Here is a 23,728-nt window from a genome sequence, read left to right as displayed (position 1 = left end):
AGACTGTTTTCACAGCACCCAGTTTCTACTGTATTGCCTCCTTTCCTCTCTGGCTCCTGAGCAAGAGCTAATTTCCCTGTAGGTAGTGCCAAGCATTTGCGTCCCCTTCCCTCCCCAAGCATGGTGCTGTCCTCAGCAGCTCTTTAACATCCTCCTGTTAGGGAAGTAGCTCCAGGACCAGACTGGGCCATGTGGCACAGACCCTGCTAAAACAGAGAGCTACACTTCAGCATCCCTGAGCTGAAGAGTAGAGCTGAGCTGTAGAGCCTCCAGCAACTCTGTTCTGATAGCAGTAGGATCTTTGCATGGTGCAGATGTTATCTACCTCTTCCCATAGACAGCTTCACCTCATGACTCTTTCTTACAAGGGTGAGCAATGATCCTTCTTACTTCTGTGGGACAGCTGCACACTGACAGGGTTTAGGACTGACAGACGAAGCATCTGCCCAGAGATGTTGTCTTTAAGAATGGCAGGCAGGACTGCCAAAGGGACAATTCCTTACAAGCTTCCCTATATTGGCATGGATTTGCCAAAAAAGAAAATTCTTCTCTGGCAACGTAATGATGGACATGAGGATGCAACACAACAGATATACCCCTCCTCCTCCTGCCGATCAGGAAAACAGATTGTAGGTAAAATGTTATGTGAGATAAGGAAATACTATCAGTGAGCAGGAAATTTCTGTTGAACCTATGAAGTGTAAGACTTCGTCCCTTTGTCGCGGCCTGCAAAGGTGCCTTACACAGGGGATTCAGCTCAACCTTTGCACTGGCTTCTTTGCAACAGCTTCAGAAATTGGTACATACCATAGATACCAAATGTTAGAGCTCAGTGACAAATACCAATTTGCTTGCTTTCCTCCCTTTTTTCCCCAGCCTACACAAGCCAGAAATTCTGTAAGAAAAAGGAGGAACTGCAGGACAGTTTTGGGGATGGTCCTGGGAAAAGAGGTATGTCCTGTCCCTGTGAGGTGATCACTGTAGTGGTTATACCCTGCTGGGCAGCTAAACTCCACCACAACTGCTCTCTCACTCCCCCTCCTTAGAAGCAGAGAGGGAGAAGAAAGTAGAAAGTATGCTGGAAAGAAAAAAAGGCTCAGAGGTTGAGGTAAGGATAATTTAGGAAGAGAGAAAAAAACAAGCAAAGGCCATGTGGAGGCAGAGAGAAAGAGAGGAAAAAAATTATTCCCTACTTCCCATCAAAAAGCGATGTTTGGCTATATCCTGGGGAGCGGGGCCTAAATATGCGTAGTGGTTGTTTGGGAGGACAGATGTCTTCATAATGAGAGCCACTCCCCTCCTTCTCCCTTCCCACCTTTTATTGCTGAGTGTGACACCATACAGTATGGAATATCCCTTTGATCAGTTTAGGTCAGCTGCCCTGGTGATGTCCCCTCCCGACTTCTCGCCCACTGCCTACCTACTGGCTCTGGGGGGCTTTGGAGACAGTTTTGATGCTGTGCCAGCACTGCTCAGCAATAGACAAAACACTGGTGTGATACCAGTGTTCTAGCTACAAGTGCAGAGCATAACACTGTATGGGCCGCTGAAGGGAAAGATAACTCCATCCCAGCCAGACCCAGTACAATCACAGAATCAAAGAATATCCCAGTTTGGAAGTGACCTACAAGGATCATAGAATCACAGAATCATAGAATTGTAGAATCATAGAATGGCTTTGAGACCACCTGGTGAAACTAAACAAGTACAAGTCTATGGGTCCTGATAACATACACCCCAGGGTCCTGAGGGAACTGGCTGATGTGGTTGCCAAGTCTTTCTCCATCATATTTGAAAAGTCACAGCAGTCTGGTGAAGTCCCCAGTGACTGGAAAAAAGGAAACACAACTCCCATTTTAAAAAAGGGTAGAAAAGGAGGACCTGGGGAACTACAGACCAGTGAGCCTCACGTCTGTGCCTGGAAAGATCATGGAAAAGATCCTCCTGGAAGCAATGTCAAGACACATGCAAGACAAAGAGGTGATCTGAGACAGCCAGAATGGCTTCACCAAGGATAAATCGTGTCTGACCAATCTGGTGGCTTTCTACGATGGAGTGACTGCATCAGTTGACAAAGGAAGACTGACCAATGTCATCTACCTGGACTTCTGCGAGGCCTTTGACACGGTCCCACATGACATCCTGGTCTCCAAATTGGAGAGATATGGATTTGATGGGTGAACTATTCAGTGGATAAGGAGTTGACATAAAGGTCGCACCCAGAGAGTGGTAGTCAATGGCTCAATGTCCAGGTGGAGGCTGGTGATGAGGGGTGTCCCTCAGGGGTCTCTCTTGGGACCAGTACTGTTTAATAACTTTATCAACAGCATAGACAGTGGGATTGAATGCACCCTCAGCAAGTTTCCAACAGAAGGAAGGGATGCCATCTAAAGGGACCTGGACAAGCTTGAGAAGTGGCCCCACATGAACCTAATGAGGTTCAACAAGTCCAAGTGCAAAGTGCTTCATCTGGGCCAGGGCAATACCAGACATGAGGACAGACTGGGAGAAGAACTCAGTGAGAGCAGGAAGGACTTGGGGGTTCTAGTGGATGAAAAGCTTAACAGGAGACAGCACCTGGCCGCTGCGATGGGTGCCCACCATGGTGAATTCTAAGTTATAAAAGGTAGAGTTCTCAGAGGAGAGGAGAGGAAGAGAAAGGGAGGTGTTAAAGGGAGGAGAGGATCCTCCCTGCGCTCCTCCCTGCCCTGCCGGAACTGCCCCACACAAACTGCCTGCCAGCAGCATTCACAGCTATATTCTTCTACTTCAAGAAGCTATCTTAGAATGAGAAGGATCTCTTTGGAGTTTTCCATAACCTTACATTGTTCACCAAATCTGGGATGAGTAAAATGAACTAAGTGACTGGGGATAAACACTGGTCAAAAGATCTTGCAGAAGTCTCATACAACAAGCTGTACATGACCCAGAAGTATTCCCTGACAGTAAAAACCAAAAGTACCTGGACTGTGTTAAAAGTAGCATAGCCAGTAGATTGAGGGAAGAGATTACCCCTCTCTATTTTTTTCAGCACTTGTTAGATCTCATATAGATATAGCCTCCAGTTTGGAGCCTCACAGTAAAGGCAAGTTAAATATCCACAAAGTGGAGAAAATTCAGTGGAAGGCCACAGGATGTCCAAGTGGCTAGGGTACTTGCCCTGTGAGGAAAGGCTGAGGGAACTGAGTTTTATCAGTCTATAGAAGAGAAGGTTTGGAGAAGACCTCATTGCAGCCTTCCAATGAATCTCTTTTGTACTGTTAACTCTACTTGGAGGTGAAGAACTCAAGAGAAAAGTCTCTTTAAAGTTTCCCTCATCAGTAAGCTTGCCATTTTCAAAAGAATAAAAAAAATGTTTGAAGAAATAAGAAAGTATGTTTTGATGCTTTACTCTTTCTAGATACCTTCTGACTGAAGAAAAAAAAAACATAAATAGGAAATAAGTTAGCAAAAAGTCTTTTTTGTTTCTTTTTTATGTATTTATTTTTCTTTTTAGTTTTCCCCTTTAACACTTTGAAGGCAATCAGAAATTATGAAGATGAGCCTTGAAAGCCCATAAGTGGCGAACAAGCACCAAAACATATGTTTTGCCTAGAGAGCTTTCCCAAAGTGTCACTCAGAAGATGCAGTAGAAAGACACAACCTGGATGAAATGTGCTGTGAAAATGTCCCAGAGCAAAATCTTCAATTATTTTTATGTACTTCAAAATGATTTTCTTTTTCACAATAGAATTTCATTTTACAGTTATTTGAGCTGCTACATTTGAGATTTTTTAGAAAGCATGGTTTGGTTAGCTGAAGCGTCTATAATGTTTCTGGTGAATTCTGGATGCAGTTTTTACAAAGGGAGTTTTCCTCTTACTGACAGGCTGTAGATGTGTCATCAGCCTTGCAGTAGTAGCTAGGGTGCTCTATGGAGTGTCTCCACCCATGGCATTACTCCCCAGAGATGCTTAGTAGACTGAAATCAATGCTTGGTACAGTTCCACCTTTGTCTGTGTCTGCCTGTCTTCATAAAAGTCAAGACTGACCAAAAGGTAGTTGACTCTAGAAGGGTTTCTATCTAACATGATGTTGTAGTCAATGTAGGAGATTGGTAATAAAACTCTAACTACAGAGTAAAGGACGACTAAATTCATCAGGTAATCGATTTTCCAGTACTGTCATTAAGTGTGCCTCAACCTGAAACATGTTAGTTACTGACGAATCCAATCTGAGAGAAGGACCTGAACACAGACTGAAACCTCATCAGTACCTAATGTGTTCGTAGTTTGGAAAAGGTCTGAGTAGAAACCGGGCACATATTCAATATTACGTGTAGTGGTTCATATGTAAGTGAGTAGATAAATACTATATGAATCTGCTTTATTATGGGTAAGGAAAATTGAGATTATTCTTATGAATTGCATTCTGCCTAATCAACTTGTAATAATAGTTTATTCACTATGGTTTCCATTCCTGAGGCAGGAATTTTATCTTTATGCACAGTATTTAACAAGAAATTATATGACTGCTGTTGAATCTGTGTGGAAGTTTGTATCCTGCCGTAGCAAAGCATTCTGAAAGTGTTATGTGTTACCTTGATGTATTTGAACAGGACCATGTATATGAGTATTTTAAAATCATTATTTAAAAAAAAATCACCAATGTAATAACTACTGTTGATTGTGTATATGAATTCTTTCAGTGAACAGTAGATCTTTGCTGTCTGAGTTCATATGTGTAAGTTTATGTACTATTTTTTAGCATGCATTAGTATGAATGATATCTATTATATCTACTTATGCAATTTTTTATACATATCCTTATGAAAAGATACATATCGTTATGTGAAAGTGTGAAGAGTGGCTGTCTACATGACCATTTGCAATTCATTCTGTATCTGTCTATGTGAAGTTCACGAAATACATGTTCAAAAATCTGTCTTGGGATGAATAGAGAACAGGATGTAAGGAAGGAAGGCAGAATGGAAGGTCAGATCAGTAGTGACTTTGATACTGCTCCAAAATGTTTATTTGAGAAACATAATCATTATAAAGAACAACTTCAGTACTTAAAATTATCACATTCTGATACTGATTACTTTCTTAACAGACAAATCCTGTCTTTTTCCAAAAGATGGTAAATGACACAGCAGTACTGGAATTCAGGCTACTGGGTTTCAGAGGCAACCCACAGTACCAGATCCTGCTATTCATAGTGTTTTCGGTTATTTATATTCTCACCATTTTAGGAAACTTCATTATTATTTCAGTGGTGACACTGGAGCCACGACTTCATTTACCCATGTACAAATTTCTCAAGAACCTCTCTTTCCTAGAGGTCTGTTACATCAGCACAATTGTACCCAAGATGCTGGCCAATCTACTGGCAGAGAGGAAGAGCATCTCTTTCTCAGGGTGCATGGCACAGCTTTTCTACTTCATTACCCTGGGAGCCACTGAGTGCTACCTCTTGGCAGCAATGGCATATGACCGATACCTTGCAGTCTGTGAACCCCTGCACTATATTGTGGCTATGACTGCTGAGTCTTATACTCGTCTGGCTGTGGGCTCCTGGATCACTGGTATCTTCACTGGTTTTCTCCCCTGTTTGATGGTCTCCAGATTGCATTTCTGCAGTTGCAACCTCATTGATCATTTCTTCTGTGACATCTCTCCACTGTTGAAGCTGTCATGCTCAGACACCACTGTAACAGAAGCTGTCATCTTCATCCTCTCTCTCCTGGTTCTTTCCAGCTGCTTTCTGTTGATTCTTGTCTCATACCTACTTATAATCCTCAGTATCCTAAAGATCCCCTCTACTTCTGGAAAAAGAATGACTTTCTCCACCTGTAGCTCACACCTCATGGTTGTCACTATATACTATGGTACAATGATTTCCATGTATGTCCGTCCCACCTACCGCCTATCCTCAGAGCTCAGCAAGGCTGTATCTGTGCTCTACACAGTGGTGACACCCCTTCTGAATCCAGTCATCTATGGCTTGAGAAACAAAGGATTCAAAGAGGCATTGCAAAAAATAGTCATCAGACACCATCGTCTTCATGCTTTGTAAGCTGGGGAGACTTCAACTCTGACTCTTGTTATCCAGGTTCTTTGTTATATTCTGATTGCAGTGCAGGTTATCTTAATAACATATTACAGTAACAGTTGTTTCTGTTTTTATAAAAAATAATTCAAGCCAGTTATTACTGTTAACCAAAATAATTCCTGGCATATTTCTCATGCTTCACTTTCCTCTTTTTCTTTTTCCTTTTTCCCTCTCTATTTACCCAGCATTTCATTTACTTTTTATTAACTTTATAATTACTATCTGAATTGCATTTTATATTCTTGTTACTGCACAGGCACAAATACATAAGTTTCATATGTGCTTATAAAGGTTAAAATTTGTGTATTATTTATGTGTTTCATTGCCTATAGATGTTAGCTCGTTTTTCTCTTGACCATTTTTGATGTGTCTATTGATTCAGAATAAATGCCACTGCAGTTTTTCTGTGTTTCATGTGTGGTACGTGAAACAAATATATTGACATAAATAGAAACAGTGTAATTGCCTGTCATGAGGAAAAGGTATCTGAAAAGTACATTTTCTTTTGTTCCTTTACAATAATTTCATGCTATGAGTAGTTAATATGGTTTAACTGAAGGATACTATTCCTTTCTTTTCTCCTTAAAGGAATATTTCAGGTGTTGAGACATCAAATTATACTCTTATATTAGTAGGTGTGGACTACTTAAGGCATCTGCAGGAGATTATGAGTCATGTCACGGAAGCCATAGGAGAAGCCATCTTTCTACAGTAGCTGCTTTATTCCATTGAATGATCTATGGACCCTAAAATTCTTGGACCCGTATGTTTATGCATCTGATATATCCCCTGAAACTCTACTTACAGAAATGAAAGCTTAGGTATCTACCCTGCATGTGGACACCTGTGTGAGGACTCACAAGTTTAGAAGTCATAGAATCATAGAAGTCCTTAGTACATAGAGATAGGGACTGCAAAGAGTCAGAACAGCCTAAAAGATACAGCTGCCATGGTTCTGCTAAAGAAAGACACTACAGCAAGCACTCCATTGAGTTCTTGCTATTGTCTGCATCTGAAGCAATCAAATTGTCTGTACCCTGGCCTTCTCTACTTGCCCTGGCTGGAGCCCTATGTGCTTAGGTGCCAAGGACAGAATTGCACAAGAGTCTTGACAGCAAGACTACCACCATAGCCACAAGATATTCAATGCAAACAGCAGTGAGAATAACCTTGCCTGACTTCAACGACCTGAAGTTATGAGCATTACCCTAATCAAGTCAGGATAAATCACAGTTAATTGGGGATAGCAACTCAGGTGCATAAAAAGAAACCATTAGTAATATCTTTGTGACTTATTAGATGCTTCAGAATAAATCTTTTGGTTAGCAGACTCAACACTGGATCAGTCAGAGACTACCCCTTTTTGGAGTTACAGGTGGAGGCCATTCAGGGCACTGTAGGGCATTCACAATGACAATAAATGCCTGTTTTTAGGCAGCTAATTTTCTTCCCAGGTATACACTTCAGATAAGATGAATGGCACTCTATAAAGACTGATGATACTGAGTAGGATTTCAATTTAGTTCCTGTCTAAGATGCCTTAAGATGATCAGGATATCCATCTGGGGCTGGTAGACAGAGAACAGGATAAAAAAGGAGCCTGCATTTTTCTGAAGGTTGCTTTAATGGAGGTTTTCACAAAAAGCTCTCAAAGGTATGCATGCAAGTAGATGCCTTCATTCTCTAATTCGAAACTATGGAATTAATTTTCTTTGCATTCCTTTCTGTTTGTCAGCCACCTATCTGCAACACCTGAATGATTAACTACTCTGGTCTGACACAGAAATTAACAAATCGTAGGTTCATAGGATAATTCAGGTAGGCAGAGACCTTGGGCAGTCTCTAGTCCAACCTTTTGTCCAAAGTAGTCAGCTATGAAGTCAGACCAGGTTGTTCTGGGCTGTTTCTTATCAAGTGTTGACATGCTCAAGGGCAGAGAGTGCACAGTCTGTTCCAGTGCATGTCGAAGAGATGCCTTCCCAACTACATCATTCTGTGATTTTCCATACAATTTTCTTTTGCACAGTGACTCAGAATCATAGTACAACTACAAAAAAATGCAAATAAAGTAGATATTAGATCAGCCGTTTCATTATTTTCAGACAGATTTGGCTAGAGTTCAAGAAGAAAAAGAGGGTTTAGGATCTTTGGAAGAAGGGGTGGGCCACTCAGGCGGACGACAAAGATGTCGTGAGGCTGTGCAGGGACAAAATTAGAAGGGACAAAGCCAAACTGGAGTTCAATCTGGTTATTGCTGTTAAAGACAGTAAAAAATGTGTTTATAAAGACATAAAAAAGAAAAGGAGGACTAAGGAGAATTTCTATCCTTTATCGGATGTGGGGGAAAACACAGTGACAAGAGATGAGGCTGATGTACTTGATGACTTCTTCGTCTCAGTATCACACTGAGATATTCATAATGTTTTAATCAAATAATAAGTATACTTCTGTCAAATTTTCCTTTCATAAAATAATATATTCATTTGTTTTTTGTCTACTTACCAATATTTTTTCCAACCACAATACATGTAAATTGTTTATTTTAATTCTTGAACAAACATTGACAAAGACTGTTATCATTAACTCCCATCTCTAATCATCTTTCTGCTCATCTTAATGCACCCACATCTATCTGTCTGTGCACTTTGTCATCATTTGTCAATCTGTAGCTATGTGACCAGTGTTTGCCGTGTTGGTACACTTTCCAGTCATGTGAAAATAATTGAAAAGTCATCTTCAAAACACTATAAAATCCTATACATTTTCTAAATTATATAAGTTCTGGCAACTACAAAGATCAATCATCCTGATTGCATGTCCAGTAAATTTCACAAGAAAAGCAGCAGAGGACATTGAAGCTCACACAGGAGTTGCAATGCAGTTTTACTTCTGCTGTGGGAAGGGTTGGTGAGAAGGAAGATGTTACAAGAGCCACTAATGAAAAAAAGTAACCAGAGACTGTCCACAAGATGTTTGACCACAAAGACTGAAAGATGATGAGTTTTTTAAGTGAATTAATTTAACTTTGTTAGTCTTAAATATGAGAAACAAGAGAAACCTTGTTACATTATTTGTTCATTGAAAATTGCAAAGTCTAGCAAAACTCTTCCTCAAAGATGATTTCTCCTATTAGATACCTTCTGACTACTTGCAGAGTCAGAAGTAAGAGTAAGCTTATAGAGTCCTTACTCTACCAAGACCTTGTGAGAAAAATACTGTGTGAAGGTCAAACACAGGAGTAAAGTTTCCTGAAGTTTTAATGGGGCCTTCTGAGGCTATTAGAGATAGAGCTGTTGCAGGAGATCCAAATGGCCCTCCAGGGAGGAGCTGATTAGAGCAGAAAAACAGAGCATGGTTACAGGCAAAGAAAGGAAGGAAAAAATGCTTTCATGAAGCAGCCCCTGTGAGGTGTCCTGTCAAAGAAAGGAGCAAGGATGCTCAACTTTTGCAGCCCTTGCCTGCCTGAGGTTTCTTTCTGATCAGCATGGAGCATGAAGAGGAGATTGCACTCCCAGGATCCTCAGAGGGTGCAGAGGCAGCACAGTAAAGGTGTCTGAGCAAAGATCTCTTCCTGCTTGCCCTGCTGCTGCAGAAAAAAAGTAGCCAAGGGTCTGTGAAAGGGACAGACCTCCCTGTCACAGTATGGCCCAATGATGCTCCTCTTCAACTACAATCACTGTGACTCCTGTCCCGTATCTCCTACACCCACACAGCTGGTATCTGTCTGGCCTACACATCACTGCTATCCCAGCTGTGGGACTACCCTCCTTCCCTATGCTCCCCAGCCTCAAGCACTGCTGCTCAGTCCTAAAACAGAGCCCTCAGACAGTTTTCCTGATACACCTCTAGCCTAACCTGCAGGCCCCCAGCAGTCCAGCCTCATAGAGATGGTAGCCAGCTTCTCCACATAGAGCTTTGCCTGCCCCAGGCCAATTTCCCACCCCACCAGACACCACTGTTTCAGTGGTGCTTTGTAGACTGCCCCTGCAACCCCTAAACTTCCACTTGCCACAGACCATTCCCCTAGCTTTCCAGAAATGGGTGCGTGTTCTTCAGCCATGAAAACATAGTTTCCCCATCAGTGTCCCCATACATGGAACAGTCCCTCAGAATCTGAGCAGGATGGACAGAGACGGGTGCTGATCCACTACAAGGAAGACATTGATTTGCTGGAATGCATTCAGAGGAGAGCAATGAAGCTGATGAAGAAAACAAGAATTCTGTGGAATAGCTGAGGGCACTGGAGTTGTTTATGTAAGGGTATGCAGAACAAGAGTGTCTGCTTCTTTAAGGGTATTTGGTCAAGGGCCCTTTTTCCAAGGCAACAAGGGAAAACAAAAAAAGGAGGCAATGACGGGAATCAAGTCTGGTCAGTCACCCTGATTTATGAGAGCACATGACAATGTAGGAATGTTTATTCCAGAATGGTTATCTGATAGAGAACTTCTAAGGTGGAAGACAATCATAAGACAAAGACCCCTCAGTCACTAATTGGTGAGCTAAGAAGCTACAGGTGCTATTTCCAGGAAGGATGAACCTTGCAATTGATAAGATTGTGAACCAAGGATACCCAAACTGAGAGAGTGCTGAAACTGCAGATGTCTACAAATCTGGGGGGGGGGGGAGGGGAGAAGGAGTTCAGGGAAAAGGGGGATCAGGAGAACAAAAGGGAGGATAGGTAAAAACAAATGGGTATAAAAAAGCTGGTTGTATGTAAAATGGGATCTGTCAGTATGCTTGTCTGGCCAAGCACTACACCTGATCACCACAGTCTATCTTCTTATATCTTCCTCTCATTAAATCTTTTCTTAGCTATCTCTCTGTATATTTGCACTTTTTCTCCAAAATGTACATGATCTGTAAGGATTAAGCACCAGCTACTGCCAAGACCTGGATATCGGTGAGTGAACCTGAGTGTCAGATATTGCAGTAAGGTTGGGGAAGAGCACCCCAGCCTGTGGTGCTAGCTATTGGAATGAATGCATGGGTCTCAGAAACAGTCACTGGTGGGACCTATGTGTGTGAAAGTGGAATTGGTGCCAGGTACTGGAGTGAGCGGGCGTCCTATTCAGGAACTGGAGGTGTTAGAGCTCTCTGGATCTGAAAGGGTCCTACAGACTTTGAGCCCAGAGTGCCAGCTGCTGGGGGTATTGGTGTGAGTGAACTGGCTGCCAGCAACTGGGGTCATCCCAGTGGCCTGTGGTGCTGGCACCCTTGGCCTGTGGTGCCAGCTACTGGAGCAAGTGGGGGTCTCAGTGCCAGCTACTGGAGCAAATGGAGTTCCTTACTCCAAGCCACTGGGGTGGGAGAAGTGTGTATTCCCAAACCAGGTACTGGGACTGGAATTGGTGTGACTGTAGGCATATATGTGTGTGTGTGTCTGATTTGAAAGGGTAAGTGTCAGCTACTGAAGGGGACAGTGTGAGTGAATTTAGTGCCCGCTATTCAAGCCAGTAAGCCAGTGATTGAGAACTTTAGTGTCAGCTTCTGGAATGAGTGGGGGTCCTAGTGTCAGTACTTGAAGGGTCCTCTACAGATCTATGGAGGGTCCCACAGACTCTGTCATCTACAAAGATACAAAGTATATTAAGATAAAAATGGTCTAGAATCTTTAAACTTGATCATATACAACTGTCATTTTAAGGGTATTCATCCAGTTCAATGTACACTAGAGTTAGTCACCAGTTTTTCTTCATAACTCCTGGAGATATATACACCATCACAAAAGCCTAAGCCTAATGCATCTCGTTTACAACGAGAATATTTATTTGGTAAGGAAAACTGGATATCTGAACTGTCCATTTTTGGCAACTGAACCTCAGTTGACTTGCTCAAATAGTGTTATATGTTACAATATTAGGATGAAGCTAATCTAACTTATGTTCTTTTCTTAGTTACTTTTCTTTACATTGTACTTGAGATCTGCTCCAAGTAGCAATGCTTCGAGTGCATACTCAAATTCATAGCTCGTAATGTATCACCCCATGCTTATTGTTTAGATAGAAAAATAAGTGGAATAAAGGTATAGGGCTTTGATATATAATTTTGGAATACTAAACCAAGATGGGAAAGACAGGGTGTGGTCCTACCCTTGTTAATCAAGATATCCCTGGAATTATGACACCAGTAAAATACATTTGAGTTTTATTCGGGAACATGCCAGAAGGGACCCATGAAGAGATTTAGCATTCATGCACTGATAAAATAAGGGGTGCAAGCAGCAGTAAAACAAGGAACAACAGAAAACATACATATATTGACTCTACTACCAGCTATTAGGAGTAAGACTATAATCAACAATAGATATCTGAGACAGATTAAATGAGCTGTGCCTCAGATGTACCCCCTTTTCTCCACTTGCAGTAATTGGAAAGATACCTCATGCATAAGAAAATTAACTCCATATCAATTGAAGACCTGCTTATTAACTCAGCAGCCCAGTGAAGGTATGTGCAGTAAGGGAAGGAGATGCACTCATGTCAGCTGAAAATGTGTACTTCATCTTCATTCAGCCTTTGATACAGTCCCTCACTACATCCTTGTATCTGAATTAGAGACACATGGATTAGATGGATGTGGATAAGGAATAGTCTGGATGGCCATTTCCAAAGAGTTGCAGTCAACAGTTTGATGTTCCCAGGCCCATTGTTCAATTGCGAATCTCCAACAACTGTTCTGTACTTTGGCCAGATGAACAAGATATGCATGTTAATCAATTCACATTCCTACATGTTAATTAAATCACATTCCTGCATGTTAATTGAATCACATTCCTGCTCAAACACAGTCTCAGCAATCCTCTGCTGATTTACAGTCACTGGGTATTTCAATGTCAACAAGCCTGGCAATATTCTACAAGAGCAATCAAGTTCTTATCACAGTGCCTGGCTGTGTTGTCTCCACTCCACTCCACACTCCATGCTGTTCCTCTTAGAGTCACACAAGTTCCCCCAGTGTGATCAATATCTGAGGTTGGAGGCCTAGAGAACTTCTGCGTAGAGCAGCTACACTTCACTCTGGAAGCTTCTTCAATGTTGTACTTTTTCTTTAAAATGTGAATATACATTTAATTTCTAAGTCACCTCAGGCAATTATTCCACAGGGGGAGAAGGGAGAGGAAGACGTTTTCTGCTTCAGGCATAAGCCACCACATTCACAAAGGTATAGCATAGCACTGCCTAGCTCCTCGGCTCTCCATATCCTCTGAGTCCATCTTTAGCTGCAGTGTCCTGTTTCCAGAGTCTGTGGTCTACCCAGAAGCCTTCAAAAGCAAGTATTTCAATAGCTTCCCAAGTGTGCATGGCTCCCTCCAGCTGAGGGCATGATAGACTGTTGTGTGCCTGGGAAGAGACTGCAGAAACATAGACTTTGCTAGTAGGCCAAGGAAGGCAGGAGTGAATCATTTTCCAGGGCAGATGTGAAGGCCACATTGTTTGATATTGCCTCCCATTACCTTTTCCAGGTAATTCCTAGAATAAAAAATCCAGTGATTGATAGCCCTTCATCCTCTAATATTAATCCTGTTTTCGGATAGCCAGTTTTTCAAGCTATCCTACTGGATAGTATTTGGTGCATGCATGGTATTTGGTGTTGCACTTCTTTCCTCAAGTCTGCAAATGTGTTGCATGGCCAAGAATCAGCTAAGCTTTCTCCTGAACAAGGACTTGAATGCTCATATTTAGGGGCTGATACTTTCCCAGCTGATCAGCCCAGGCATTACAATACAGAAGACAGAGGTAAAGACTGTAGCTTTCCAAGCCTTTGAGGGAAAACATATAGCTGGAGGTTTATATAAAGGAAACTGACCTGGAGACAGACACTTCTGTTTATAGCCCAGAAAGGCAACCTACACAGTGATGGGGTTCATCAGTGCTGATCATTTTTGATTCAGAGCACAGAAGCAGGCAATTCCAAAATACAGGGACAGAAGTCTGGCTTGGCTTGAGACAGGGAACAAAATAAAGGATGTTGATTCCATAGGTCTTAGATAGCACAAAAGTGTGTGTTTTTTTTTTTTTTAATTATTATTTTTTTATTACTTAAGTGACTTTTTTAGGTGTGCTAAATTATCCAAGAAGATCTTCATAGGTTAACACACATGCCTTTATGTGTGTGTACATCTAAGTGTCAGACTATGGGAGACAATGACTGCTGGAGACCCAGCTGCCAAAGAGACTGTAGAGTTTGGGGGTTTCTAGGGGTGGGAACTTTGTGTGTGCCTGCATGATTGAAGTAGACTCAGGGGGAGATAGTGTTGTATAAGAGAGATTTTAAACACACTAAAGGAAAAAAAAATCATCTGCCATTTCCTTTTTATGTCTATCCACCTACATACATGAATATTCATCTACCCATCTACCTAGAAGTTATTCAGAATTCAATGAATTAATATTTAAGAATTTGATTTCAGATTTAGGAATAAAGAAATTTTCTGTTTAGTTAAGAAGTTTTAATTACAATACATTCTTTTAAAATAGAGATTAATGAAAGCTTTGTGAAACAAGTTAAAATTGACAATAAAGAGAAAAGATATCTTGAGAATCTTCTTGATTTACTTGTCATGTAGTAGTAGTAATATCACAGGTTCTTCACAAAACCAGGAAATTTTGGAGGAAAGCATGGCTGAATAGGTGCTCATTGCCATGTCTTTTTTTTTTTTCTTTTTTTTCTATCCAGGGTTCCAATAATACAAACTTTTATTCTGATACATGTGATGTTATAATCCATCCTTGCATCATGCTTAATAGGAAGCAGAGACTACTGAAAAACACCACTTGTCCTGAAAGTCATTCCACCACAAACATGTTATCTCAGTTGCATACATTGTGGTAAACCCATGGATGAGTGTCTGACCACAGTTGCAAAGGTGCTAAAAGGGGATAAAAATCAATAATTATTTTCTAGGGCACTCTAAGCAAAATATACACAATTACAGAAAGTCAAGCACAGGATAGAAGTCTTTTTATAAAAAGCAAAAAGAATTTTTAGGGAAAAAAAAAAAAGAAAAAAAAAGGAAGCTATGTCACCTCTTTTCTACTGCTGAGGTACAGTATTTCTTTCAGATGGGATGCATCTGTTCCTACTTAGATGTCCAGATTATGGGCACCAATACCTAAGCAACTTCTCTAGTTCTTCCAAATATGATGTAAAAATGAATTACCGGGACATGATTCATTTCACTCTCAGCTAAACACCCGACATAAAGATGAGCAATCACTGTGTATGATTACACATTTCTATATGAACTGTATATGGACATTAAGATACGGGGGCATTGAGTAGCTGTCTCACCTGTTTGTGTTGTAGGCACCAAAGATTATGAGAGTCCACCATTTATACAAGAGATCATCAATAAAAGGACCCACAATGTGAAGTTAGTTTCAGATTATTTGGGAGGGATGCTTGTAATTTTAATTATCACTGCTTTTAATTGACTTCTTTTTTTCAACCAAAACATCCAACATATGATGATTTCTCTTGGTCTCAGAATTACTTACTACGCAGTTTGTGTTACCAGTATCAGTAAATTAATTTTTCTGGTATCATACAGATACCACAGCAGTCTTCAAAACAGAATGTCTGATGAAAGGCATTATAATATGCAACACTGGGAATATAAAAAACTAACTAATAGCCTATTGTTATTATTTTTCCTGTCTTGAAAAAAACTCATTAGCTACTGGCCTGAAATATTAACAGTTTCATACACAAGAGATAATCTTCCCAGAGGAAGTCAGGAAATATTTAAGCTTCCCAAAGTAAGGCTAAGAATTCAGAGTCGGGCATATGAAAAAAGAGGAGCTATAAAAGAAGCGTATAACAGACTCTTCCACAGTACATAACCAGGAGCCAGGAGAAGCATTTATTTTCCTGCGGTAAACTGTATTGCATGTTTTTAAGTACAATGTTAGACTTAAATACACAGAGATTGAGAGGGAGGATGAAGACTAGATAAGTAGATCAGAGGCAAGAGAGAGCACTTCAAGATTTTTTTACTTTGTCTTTTTAGAAACATTAACTTATAATTTCTGTCTAACAGTTCTATTAATACAAGAAGTAGTAAAGAGGAAGGAACTGTATCAATTTAATGTATACCCTTTAGTTCAATCTCCACAGTTATGTGTGTCTCTGTCAATCTGTCTACTCAGTTTTAATTTGTTCATGATTTTAATATTAGAGGTAGGTCAGTTCACTGTTATTTTTCTCTTTTCTATGGATTTAGGAATATACATGTATGGACATAATTTTATTATTATTCCATTATGGTATTTTGTACTAACCTACTCATCCTATGCATTTTAATATACTTTCCAGGGAGAGGATACAAGAATTTGAAACAGGTAAAGAAATCCTAAGAAAATAATTTATTCCTTTGGTGTGTACATAAATCCCAAAAGAAATAATTCAGTAAAGGTGCATTTTTTTCCCCAGTACCATGAGACAGTGGCAGGACAAAACAGTACATAATCATGTCCCTGCATGTGTATGTAAAAAAAAAAAAAATTAAAAAAAATCTAGTGTAAGCCTGCTATGGCTCTGTACACTTAGCAAAGTTATTTTCAGTTTAACTCTGCAGAAGTTTTGAATGAGGATGCACACCACGCTTGTGATTCAAAGCAGCTCAGCATTCCACTACTGCTATTGCCATCAGTGAAAAATGAGTAAAAAAACCAGCAGTTTATATTCATTCTTAAGAGGTTTTTATTTGTTTATGGATAGTTTCTTTAGATTTTTAGATTCTTTAGATTTAATGGACTGGTTTTGTTTGCCTTTTGTATGAAATAACAAAGTCAATCTATTAAAAATATAGTTAAAGAAAAAAAAATCCGAAACTTTTGCTAAAATTTAAAGGTAGATATGGAATCAATTTCATCTGACTTCAATTTTCCATTTGTTATCTGTTCATGTTCAGCATTTAGACTCTTTGTATAGCCAAAGAAATCAGCCTGCCCATTCCAGGGGTGACTCAGAATGTATGTCTGAGACAGGTAGAATGAATTTGCTATTAAAGGTGCTAGTGTCCACTGTCTTACCTACTTTCTGCTACAACTAAGCTGCAGGATTCTTTTAAAATTCACAAAGAAAAAGATAAATTGTCATGGTACTATGATTTTTGTTAAGGTCTTATATAGATGTGGGGATAATATAAATGTAAAAGTAACGATATTACATCCAATATAACCCAAGCGAATAACACTACAAAATTTCTCCTAATGGGTTTCAAATGACAGTCTGCATGTGTTGACTAGTATTATCAATGTTGCAGAAGACTGAAAGGGTATAGACCTTTGATATCAAATTGCAAAATCAATTTTACTCTGCTGACCTAACTCTCTCACCATACCATTCTGTTCGTTTTTTCATGTTAGCTTTCAAAATAGGAATGGTTGAGCAAAATATAGTTTTAATTTGACATTTTCTGGAATGCCTGACAGGTTTTTTAAACAAAAACAAACAAACAAACAAAAAACATTGCTGTGTTGTAGAACATACATTATATACTGTGAAGCTCTTTGAGGTTTACATATTATCATGATAGCTCTGGGATAAAGCTCACTCTTTGATCTAATATCCCTGAATGCCAAAAGTACGGCTTGATTCTGCCTGAACTCAGGAGTGATCCATCTGTCTCTTTAGAGAGACAAACTAAAGGAAAGGACCGAGGTGGAAGAAGTGGGAACTCAGCCATAGTGTAGTTCTGCTTCTTCAGATGTTGAAGATACAAAATGGATGAGGATACTTGGTTCTAAGAACTTGAGTCTGAACTCTACAAGTTACCAAAGAAAGGTATAAATATGGTCCATCTCAATCATTGGCAAAGATAGCTTTCTAGACTACTTCCTAAGCTGAAACCACCTCTAAAATGTAGTTGCATCATATATAAGTTCAGCTTGTAACATCTCTCTTCAGTTATGTGACTACCAACCATCTCAGATGAGTAAAGATTACATTTTGGATTACTGCTTTTCCTGCTTAATCTTCTCTCATGTATTAGATAGTGTAACAGCAAATTTTGTTTAGAAAAGTGTATTAGTATAGGAAATATTTCTTGGAAGTTCTCTGATAGAAAATACAATTATCTGTTATTTGGTAAACCCCTCTGGCAGAAAGCAAGCATCAAAGTATGTAACTCTCCAAAATTCCACTTACATCTGGCTTGAAGAGGAGACCTTAAATATGTTAGTGTCCAGACCAGTGTTATGTCCAGAACACAGAGCCTGTGGCTTTTGCAGCCACAGTCTTCGGATATCTCAGATTTTGGCCCCGAGTCACACTAGAAACACACAAAATTCCCTCTGTACTCGGCTCTGGTGAGGCCACACCTCAAGTACTCTGTTCAGTTTTGGGCCCCTCACTACAAGAAGGACATGGAGGTGCTTGAGTGAGTCCAGAGAAGGGCAATGAGGCTGGTGAGGGCTCTGGAGAACAAGTCTTACGAGGAGCGGCTGAGGGAGCTGGGGTTGTTTAGCCTGGAGGAGGCTCAGGGGCAACCTTATTGCTCTCTATAGGTACCTTAAAGAAGGCTGTAGCGAGGTGGGGGTTGGTCTGTTCTCCCATGTGCCTGGTGATAGAATGAAGGGGAATGGGCTCAAGTTGCACCAGGGGAGGTTTAGGTTGGATATTAGGAAAAACTTCTCTACCGAAAGGGTTGTTAGGCATTGGAATGGGCTGCCCAGGGAAGTGGTTGAGTCACCATCCCTGGAGGTCTTTAAAAGATGTTTAGATGTAGAGCTTAGTGATGTGGTTTAGTGGAGGACTTGTTAGTGTTAGGTCAGAGGTTGGACTAGGTGATCTTGGAGGTCTCTTCCAACCTAGATGATTCTGTGATTCTGTGAAAAAGAACTAAGAACTGAAGCAACCTTGCATAAAGTATCTAGTTCAAAGTTAAGGTCATGAGTTGTGCAGAACAGACTGGTGCAACTGGTATTGCTGCTGTGTTTTGTCATGGGCAAATCTGGGATTTAAACCTGTTTGTCAAGAGGAAAACATACCTTAAAGAAGTGAGTGCATTGTAAGGACGTCCTCTTTCCCAGGTTTAGCTGTTAAGGCCTCCCCCTTGTGTGGAATTTGAAAGGCACTCTGAGCAGGAAACTCCTGTTGGACTCAGTGGGGAGGACAGCTTACATCAAAACCTGTCTGCATACCTCTGTTGGAAATCTCTCTTCTCAGCTAGGACTGAAACTGACTGCACCCCACCCACTGCTGCTAACACTCAAAACTCCACTGGGTTGTCTGTTTGCCTTTCTTTATTACCTGGGTGTCAATTAGTGTAACTTTAATCCTGATTCCACTTGCTGACATGATCATTTATTTCTGCTCTTACAGGCCACATACTGTGAATGGCAAACCAAACAAGTGCAAGTGAGTTTGTTCTATTGGGACTTACAAGTAACCCACGTCTTCAAAGCCTCCTCTTCTTTGTCTTTTCCATTATTTATTTTATTACTCTTTTTGGAAATATGTTGATCATGGTTGTAATAAGTACTGATTCCCACCTTCACTGCCCTATGTACTTCTTCCTTTTTCACTTAGCCTTCATAGACATCTGTTATGCCACCACCACTGTTCCTAAGATGCTGGTGAATTTCCTAGTGAAGCAGAAAAGCATTGGATATGGCGCCTGTATTACACAGATGTCCCTTATCCTTCTTTCAGCTGGTAGTGAAATTTTCATGCTCTCAGCAATGGCATATGACCGATATGTTGCTGTCTGTAACCCACTGCACTACCAAGAGGCGATGAACAAACTTTTCTGTAGCCAGCTGGTGGGGAGTGCATGGGCAATGGGATTTTTACATTCCATTATAAACACACTGCCAATGTTAAATGTACAATTCTGCAACTACACAGAAATTAAGCATTTCAGCTGTGAGTTGCCCCCTCTCCTCTCTGCAGCATGCTGTAGAACCTCCCTCAATAAAATTGTTCTTTTGTCTTCTGCGGTGATCTTTGGGTCAAGCTCCTTCCTGCTCACCCTCACCTCCTATATCTATATCATCTCTACTGTCCTGAAGATACAGTCTGCAAAGGGAAGGCAGAAAGCATTCTCCACTTGCAGCTCCCACCTCATCATAGTGGTTTTGCTATACACAACTGCTCTGTTTCAGTACACAAAATCCAGCTCGAGTTCTTCACTCATTCTAGATCAACTGTTTTCCATCCAGTACAGCATTTTAACTCCCATGTTAAATCCCATAATCTACAGCCTGAAAAATAATGATATGAAAACAGCTTTGGGCAGGATGCTAGGGAAAATGAAAATTTCACAATCACTGTAACTACTTCTAAGCTATACATTCCAAATAAATGCACTTTTTAAAATGGAGCTATAAAGAAACAATCTGTCCTATATGTTAAAAGATGGTAAGAGCAGCCTTTACCTCCTACAGCTTCAGACCCAAGACTCCTTCCAGCCCGGCTTCTGGAGCCCAGGCTGGTGCCCTTCAGACGTGGGGTCTCTACTTAGGGCAAGGAACACAGCTGCTGCTTTCCCGTTTGCAAGTGTAACTGGTAGCAAAGCTAACCACTTATCCCAAAGAATATTGACACAGTCACACAGACTTCCACAGGCAATGTTTGCCTCTCAAGTTTGTTCCTCTGTATAATTTGTTTATGGTTTCCCTCTTTTCCTTCTTATTGCATTTGACAAGGTCCTCAATCAGACCATCTCACTGAAAGTAGCATTTCTACATTTCCACAAATCCTTATGAATTAGCATGACCTACGATGTCTGTTCTTGTCATTGATTCTTATCACTGATATCATTTGTTGGCCAGGTTTGTGTCTGTATGTTCTTATTTATTTCTGCTTCCTTTTTTTTATTATCCCTTTTTGAATTGAACAGTCCTACAACTGATACCCTTTTAAGGAGCAGGCACCCCCTTTCCACAGTACCATTACACTGTAGAAATCAGTTGTGTCTGTAGTAGCAGATCACTTGTTTTTTCACTTCATGCTTTTATTCACATATTGCCTTTACTGCATTCCTACTCTGGCTACTGGAGTAGGCCAGTAGCAATCTGGCTACCGCTGTTAAAGATAACAGAAAATGTTTTTATAAATACATTAACACGAAAAGGAGGACTAAGGAGAATCTCCATCCTTTACTGGATGCAGGGGGAAACTTACTGACGAGAGACGAGGAAAAGGCTGAGGTGCTTAATGCCTTCTTTGCCTCAGTCTTTAGTGGCAACACCAGTTGTTCTCTAGATACCCAGTACCCTGAGCTGGTGGAAGGGGATGTGGAGCAGATTGTGGCACTCATAATTCACGAGGAAATGACTGGTGGCCTGCTACGGCACCTAGATGTACGCAAGTCAATGGGGCCAGATGGGATCCACCCGAGGGTACTGAAAGAACTGGTGGAAAAGCTGGCCAAGCCACTTTCCATCATTTATCAGCAGTCCTGGCTGTCAGGGGAGGTCCCAGTCAACTGGTAGCTAGCAAATGTGACGCCCATCTACAAGAAGGGCCAGAGGGTAGACCAGGGAAACTATAGGCCTGTTAGTTTGACCTCAGTGCCAGGGAAGCTCATGGAGCAGATTATCTTGAGTGTCATCACACGGCACTTGCAGGGTAACCAGGCGATCAGGCCCAGTCTGCACAGGTTTATAAAAGGCAGGTCCTGCTTGACGAACCTGATCTCCTTCTATGACAAAGTGACATGCTGGGTGGACGAGGGAAAGGCTGTGGATGTGGTCTACCTTGACTTCAGTAAGGCTTCTGACACTGTTTCCCACAACATTCTCCTCAAGAAACTGGCTGCTCATGGCTTGGACTGGCGTACGCTTTGTTGGGTTAGAAACTGGCTGGGTAGCCGGGCCCAAAGAGTCGTGGTGAATGGAGTTAAATCCAGTTGGAGGCCGGTAGGGCCAGTTCTCTTTACTATCTTTATCGATGATCTGGATCGAGTGTACCCTCAGTAAGTTTGCAGATGACACCAAGTTAGGTGCGTGTGTCGATCTGCTTGAGCGTAGAAAAGCTCTGCAGGAGGATCTGGATAGGCTGGACCAATGGGCTGAGGTCAAGTGTATGAAGTTCAACAAGGCCAAGTGCCAGGTCCTGCACCTGGGGCACAACAACCCCAAGCAGTGCTACAGGCTGGGAGATGAGTGGTTGGAAAGCTGCCTGGCAGAAAAAGACCTGGGAGTATTGGTTGATAGTCAGCTGAATATGAGCCAGCAGTGTGCTCAGGTGGCCAAGAAGGCCAACAGCATCCTGGCTTGTATAAGAAACAGTGTGGCCAGCAGGACTAGGGAAGTGATTGTTCCCCTGTACTTGGCTCTGGCTGTAGTGAGGCCGCACCTCGAGTACAGTGTTCAGTTTTAGGCCCCTCGCTACAAGAAGGACATCGAGGTCCTCAAGTGTGTCCAGAGAAGGGCAAAGAAGCTGGTGAGGGGTCTGGAGAATAAGTCTTATGAGGAGCGGCTGAGGGAACTGGGATTCTTCAGCCTGGAGAAGAGAAGGCTCAGGGGTGACCTTATCACACTCTATAGATAACTTAAAGAAAGCTGTAGCGAGGTGGGGGTCGGTCTGTTATCCCACGCGCCTGGTGACCAGACGAGGGGGTCTCGTGTGTCTGGGTGCTGTGTGCCAGGGCATGAAGACAGGCCAGGGAAGCAGCAGGCAGAGGCAGAAACATGCAGGCCTGAGCATGGCCACCTCGTTCCTCATCCCCCATGACAGGCTCTACCAGGACTCTACAGGGCTGGGGCTGAGGGCTTTCCGTGTGTGCCTGGCAGGCCCCTGCCCGGTGGCGGGCACAGCCCTGTGTCTGTCAGGGAGCAGCGAGGGCTGGGCTGCGTCACGCAGTCGGAGGAGCCATGCTCCGCAGGGGAGCGCAGCACAGGCAGGGGCAGGGCGCTGTCTGTCAGGGGGCACAGCCCCCATCACGGGGCAGCGTGATTTGCGGGCATGGTGGCGGCCCTGGTGAGCTGTGTGGAGAGCAGGTTGTGGGCAGCCTACAAAGCAGGCAGGCAGGCGCCCCATTGCTGCGGGTTTGGGTCAGGGCGCACCAGGCAGGGCTGGGTGAGGTGGGGGGAGAGGGGCTTGTGGGGGAGCAGAGTGGCGCAGCGGAAGCGTGCTGGGCCCATAACCCAGAGGTCGATGGATCGAAACCATCCTCTGCTACAGCCTTTAGTTGCAGGCTCCTGTCCCAAGCTTTTGTGCCACTGCGGCCCTTCCTCTCAGGCCAGGTTGCCGTGGAGCAGCAGACATACCACAGCCCTCAACTCTGCCCAGGATACGCTGGCGGCTCTGCTAGCTATGCTGACACTGTCACGGTTGCACCCCCCCTGCTACACATGCAGAGCACGTGCACGGGCAGCCTGCGTCAGAGCCGATGGAGAGCAGCGCCAGCAGCAGCAGCCAGGGAGGCAGCAACGGGCCTTGCAGAAGACGGAGAAGACAGAGGTGTTTCTGGTAGCTGTGCCTCATCCCTGTCTTCCAGAATGAGACAGACTGGCAGGGGCCCCCCGCAGGCTGAAGAAGCGGGTGGCTGGAAGGAGGAGGCCGTTGAGTTGGTGAGCTGCAGGAGCCTCAGGGAGGCATGCAGACAGATGCGTTGGTGGTATAGTGGTGAGCATAGCTGCCTTCCAAGCAGTTGACCCGGGTTCGATTCCCGGCCAACGCACCC

The 23,728-nt window shown here is 42.3% G+C and overlaps 2 protein-coding genes and 2 non-coding genes across 4 annotated transcripts; all 4 read left to right on the top strand.

Moving 5' to 3' along the window:
* LOC126913106 (olfactory receptor 11L1-like) lies at positions 1-6,490 on the top strand. The gene has a single exon (XM_050712972.1). It carries the CDS (start codon positions 5,119-5,121, stop codon positions 6,055-6,057), a length of 939 nt encoding a protein of 312 aa, XP_050568929.1. The 5' UTR covers positions 1-5,118; the 3' UTR covers positions 6,058-6,490.
* Positions 6,491-19,433: 12,943 nt separating this feature from the next.
* Positions 19,434-20,372, top strand: LOC118252049 (olfactory receptor 5V1-like; the record flags this gene model as incomplete). Its single annotated transcript, XM_035554858.1, has 1 exon — positions 19,434-20,372. A coding segment is annotated over one exon (939 nt), but the record flags the coding sequence as incomplete, so codon positions are not given.
* Positions 20,373-23,151: 2,779 nt separating this feature from the next.
* TRNAM-CAU (transfer RNA methionine (anticodon CAU)) lies at positions 23,152-23,223 on the top strand. The gene has a single exon. It is a non-coding gene; the product is annotated as a tRNA-Met (tRNA).
* A 430-nt stretch (positions 23,224-23,653) lies between these two features.
* TRNAG-UCC (transfer RNA glycine (anticodon UCC)) lies at positions 23,654-23,725 on the top strand. Its single transcript has one exon. It is a non-coding gene; the product is annotated as a tRNA-Gly (tRNA).
* The last annotated feature ends 3 nt before the right edge of the window (positions 23,726-23,728 follow it).

This window comes from Cygnus atratus, chromosome 11, assembly GCF_013377495.2.
Source record: "Cygnus atratus isolate AKBS03 ecotype Queensland, Australia chromosome 11, CAtr_DNAZoo_HiC_assembly, whole genome shotgun sequence".
In the NCBI taxonomy this organism is placed as follows: Eukaryota; Metazoa; Chordata; class Aves; order Anseriformes; family Anatidae; genus Cygnus; species Cygnus atratus.
The sequence above is the reverse complement of the archived record's forward strand: the minus strand, read 5'-3'. Positions and strand labels throughout refer to the sequence as shown.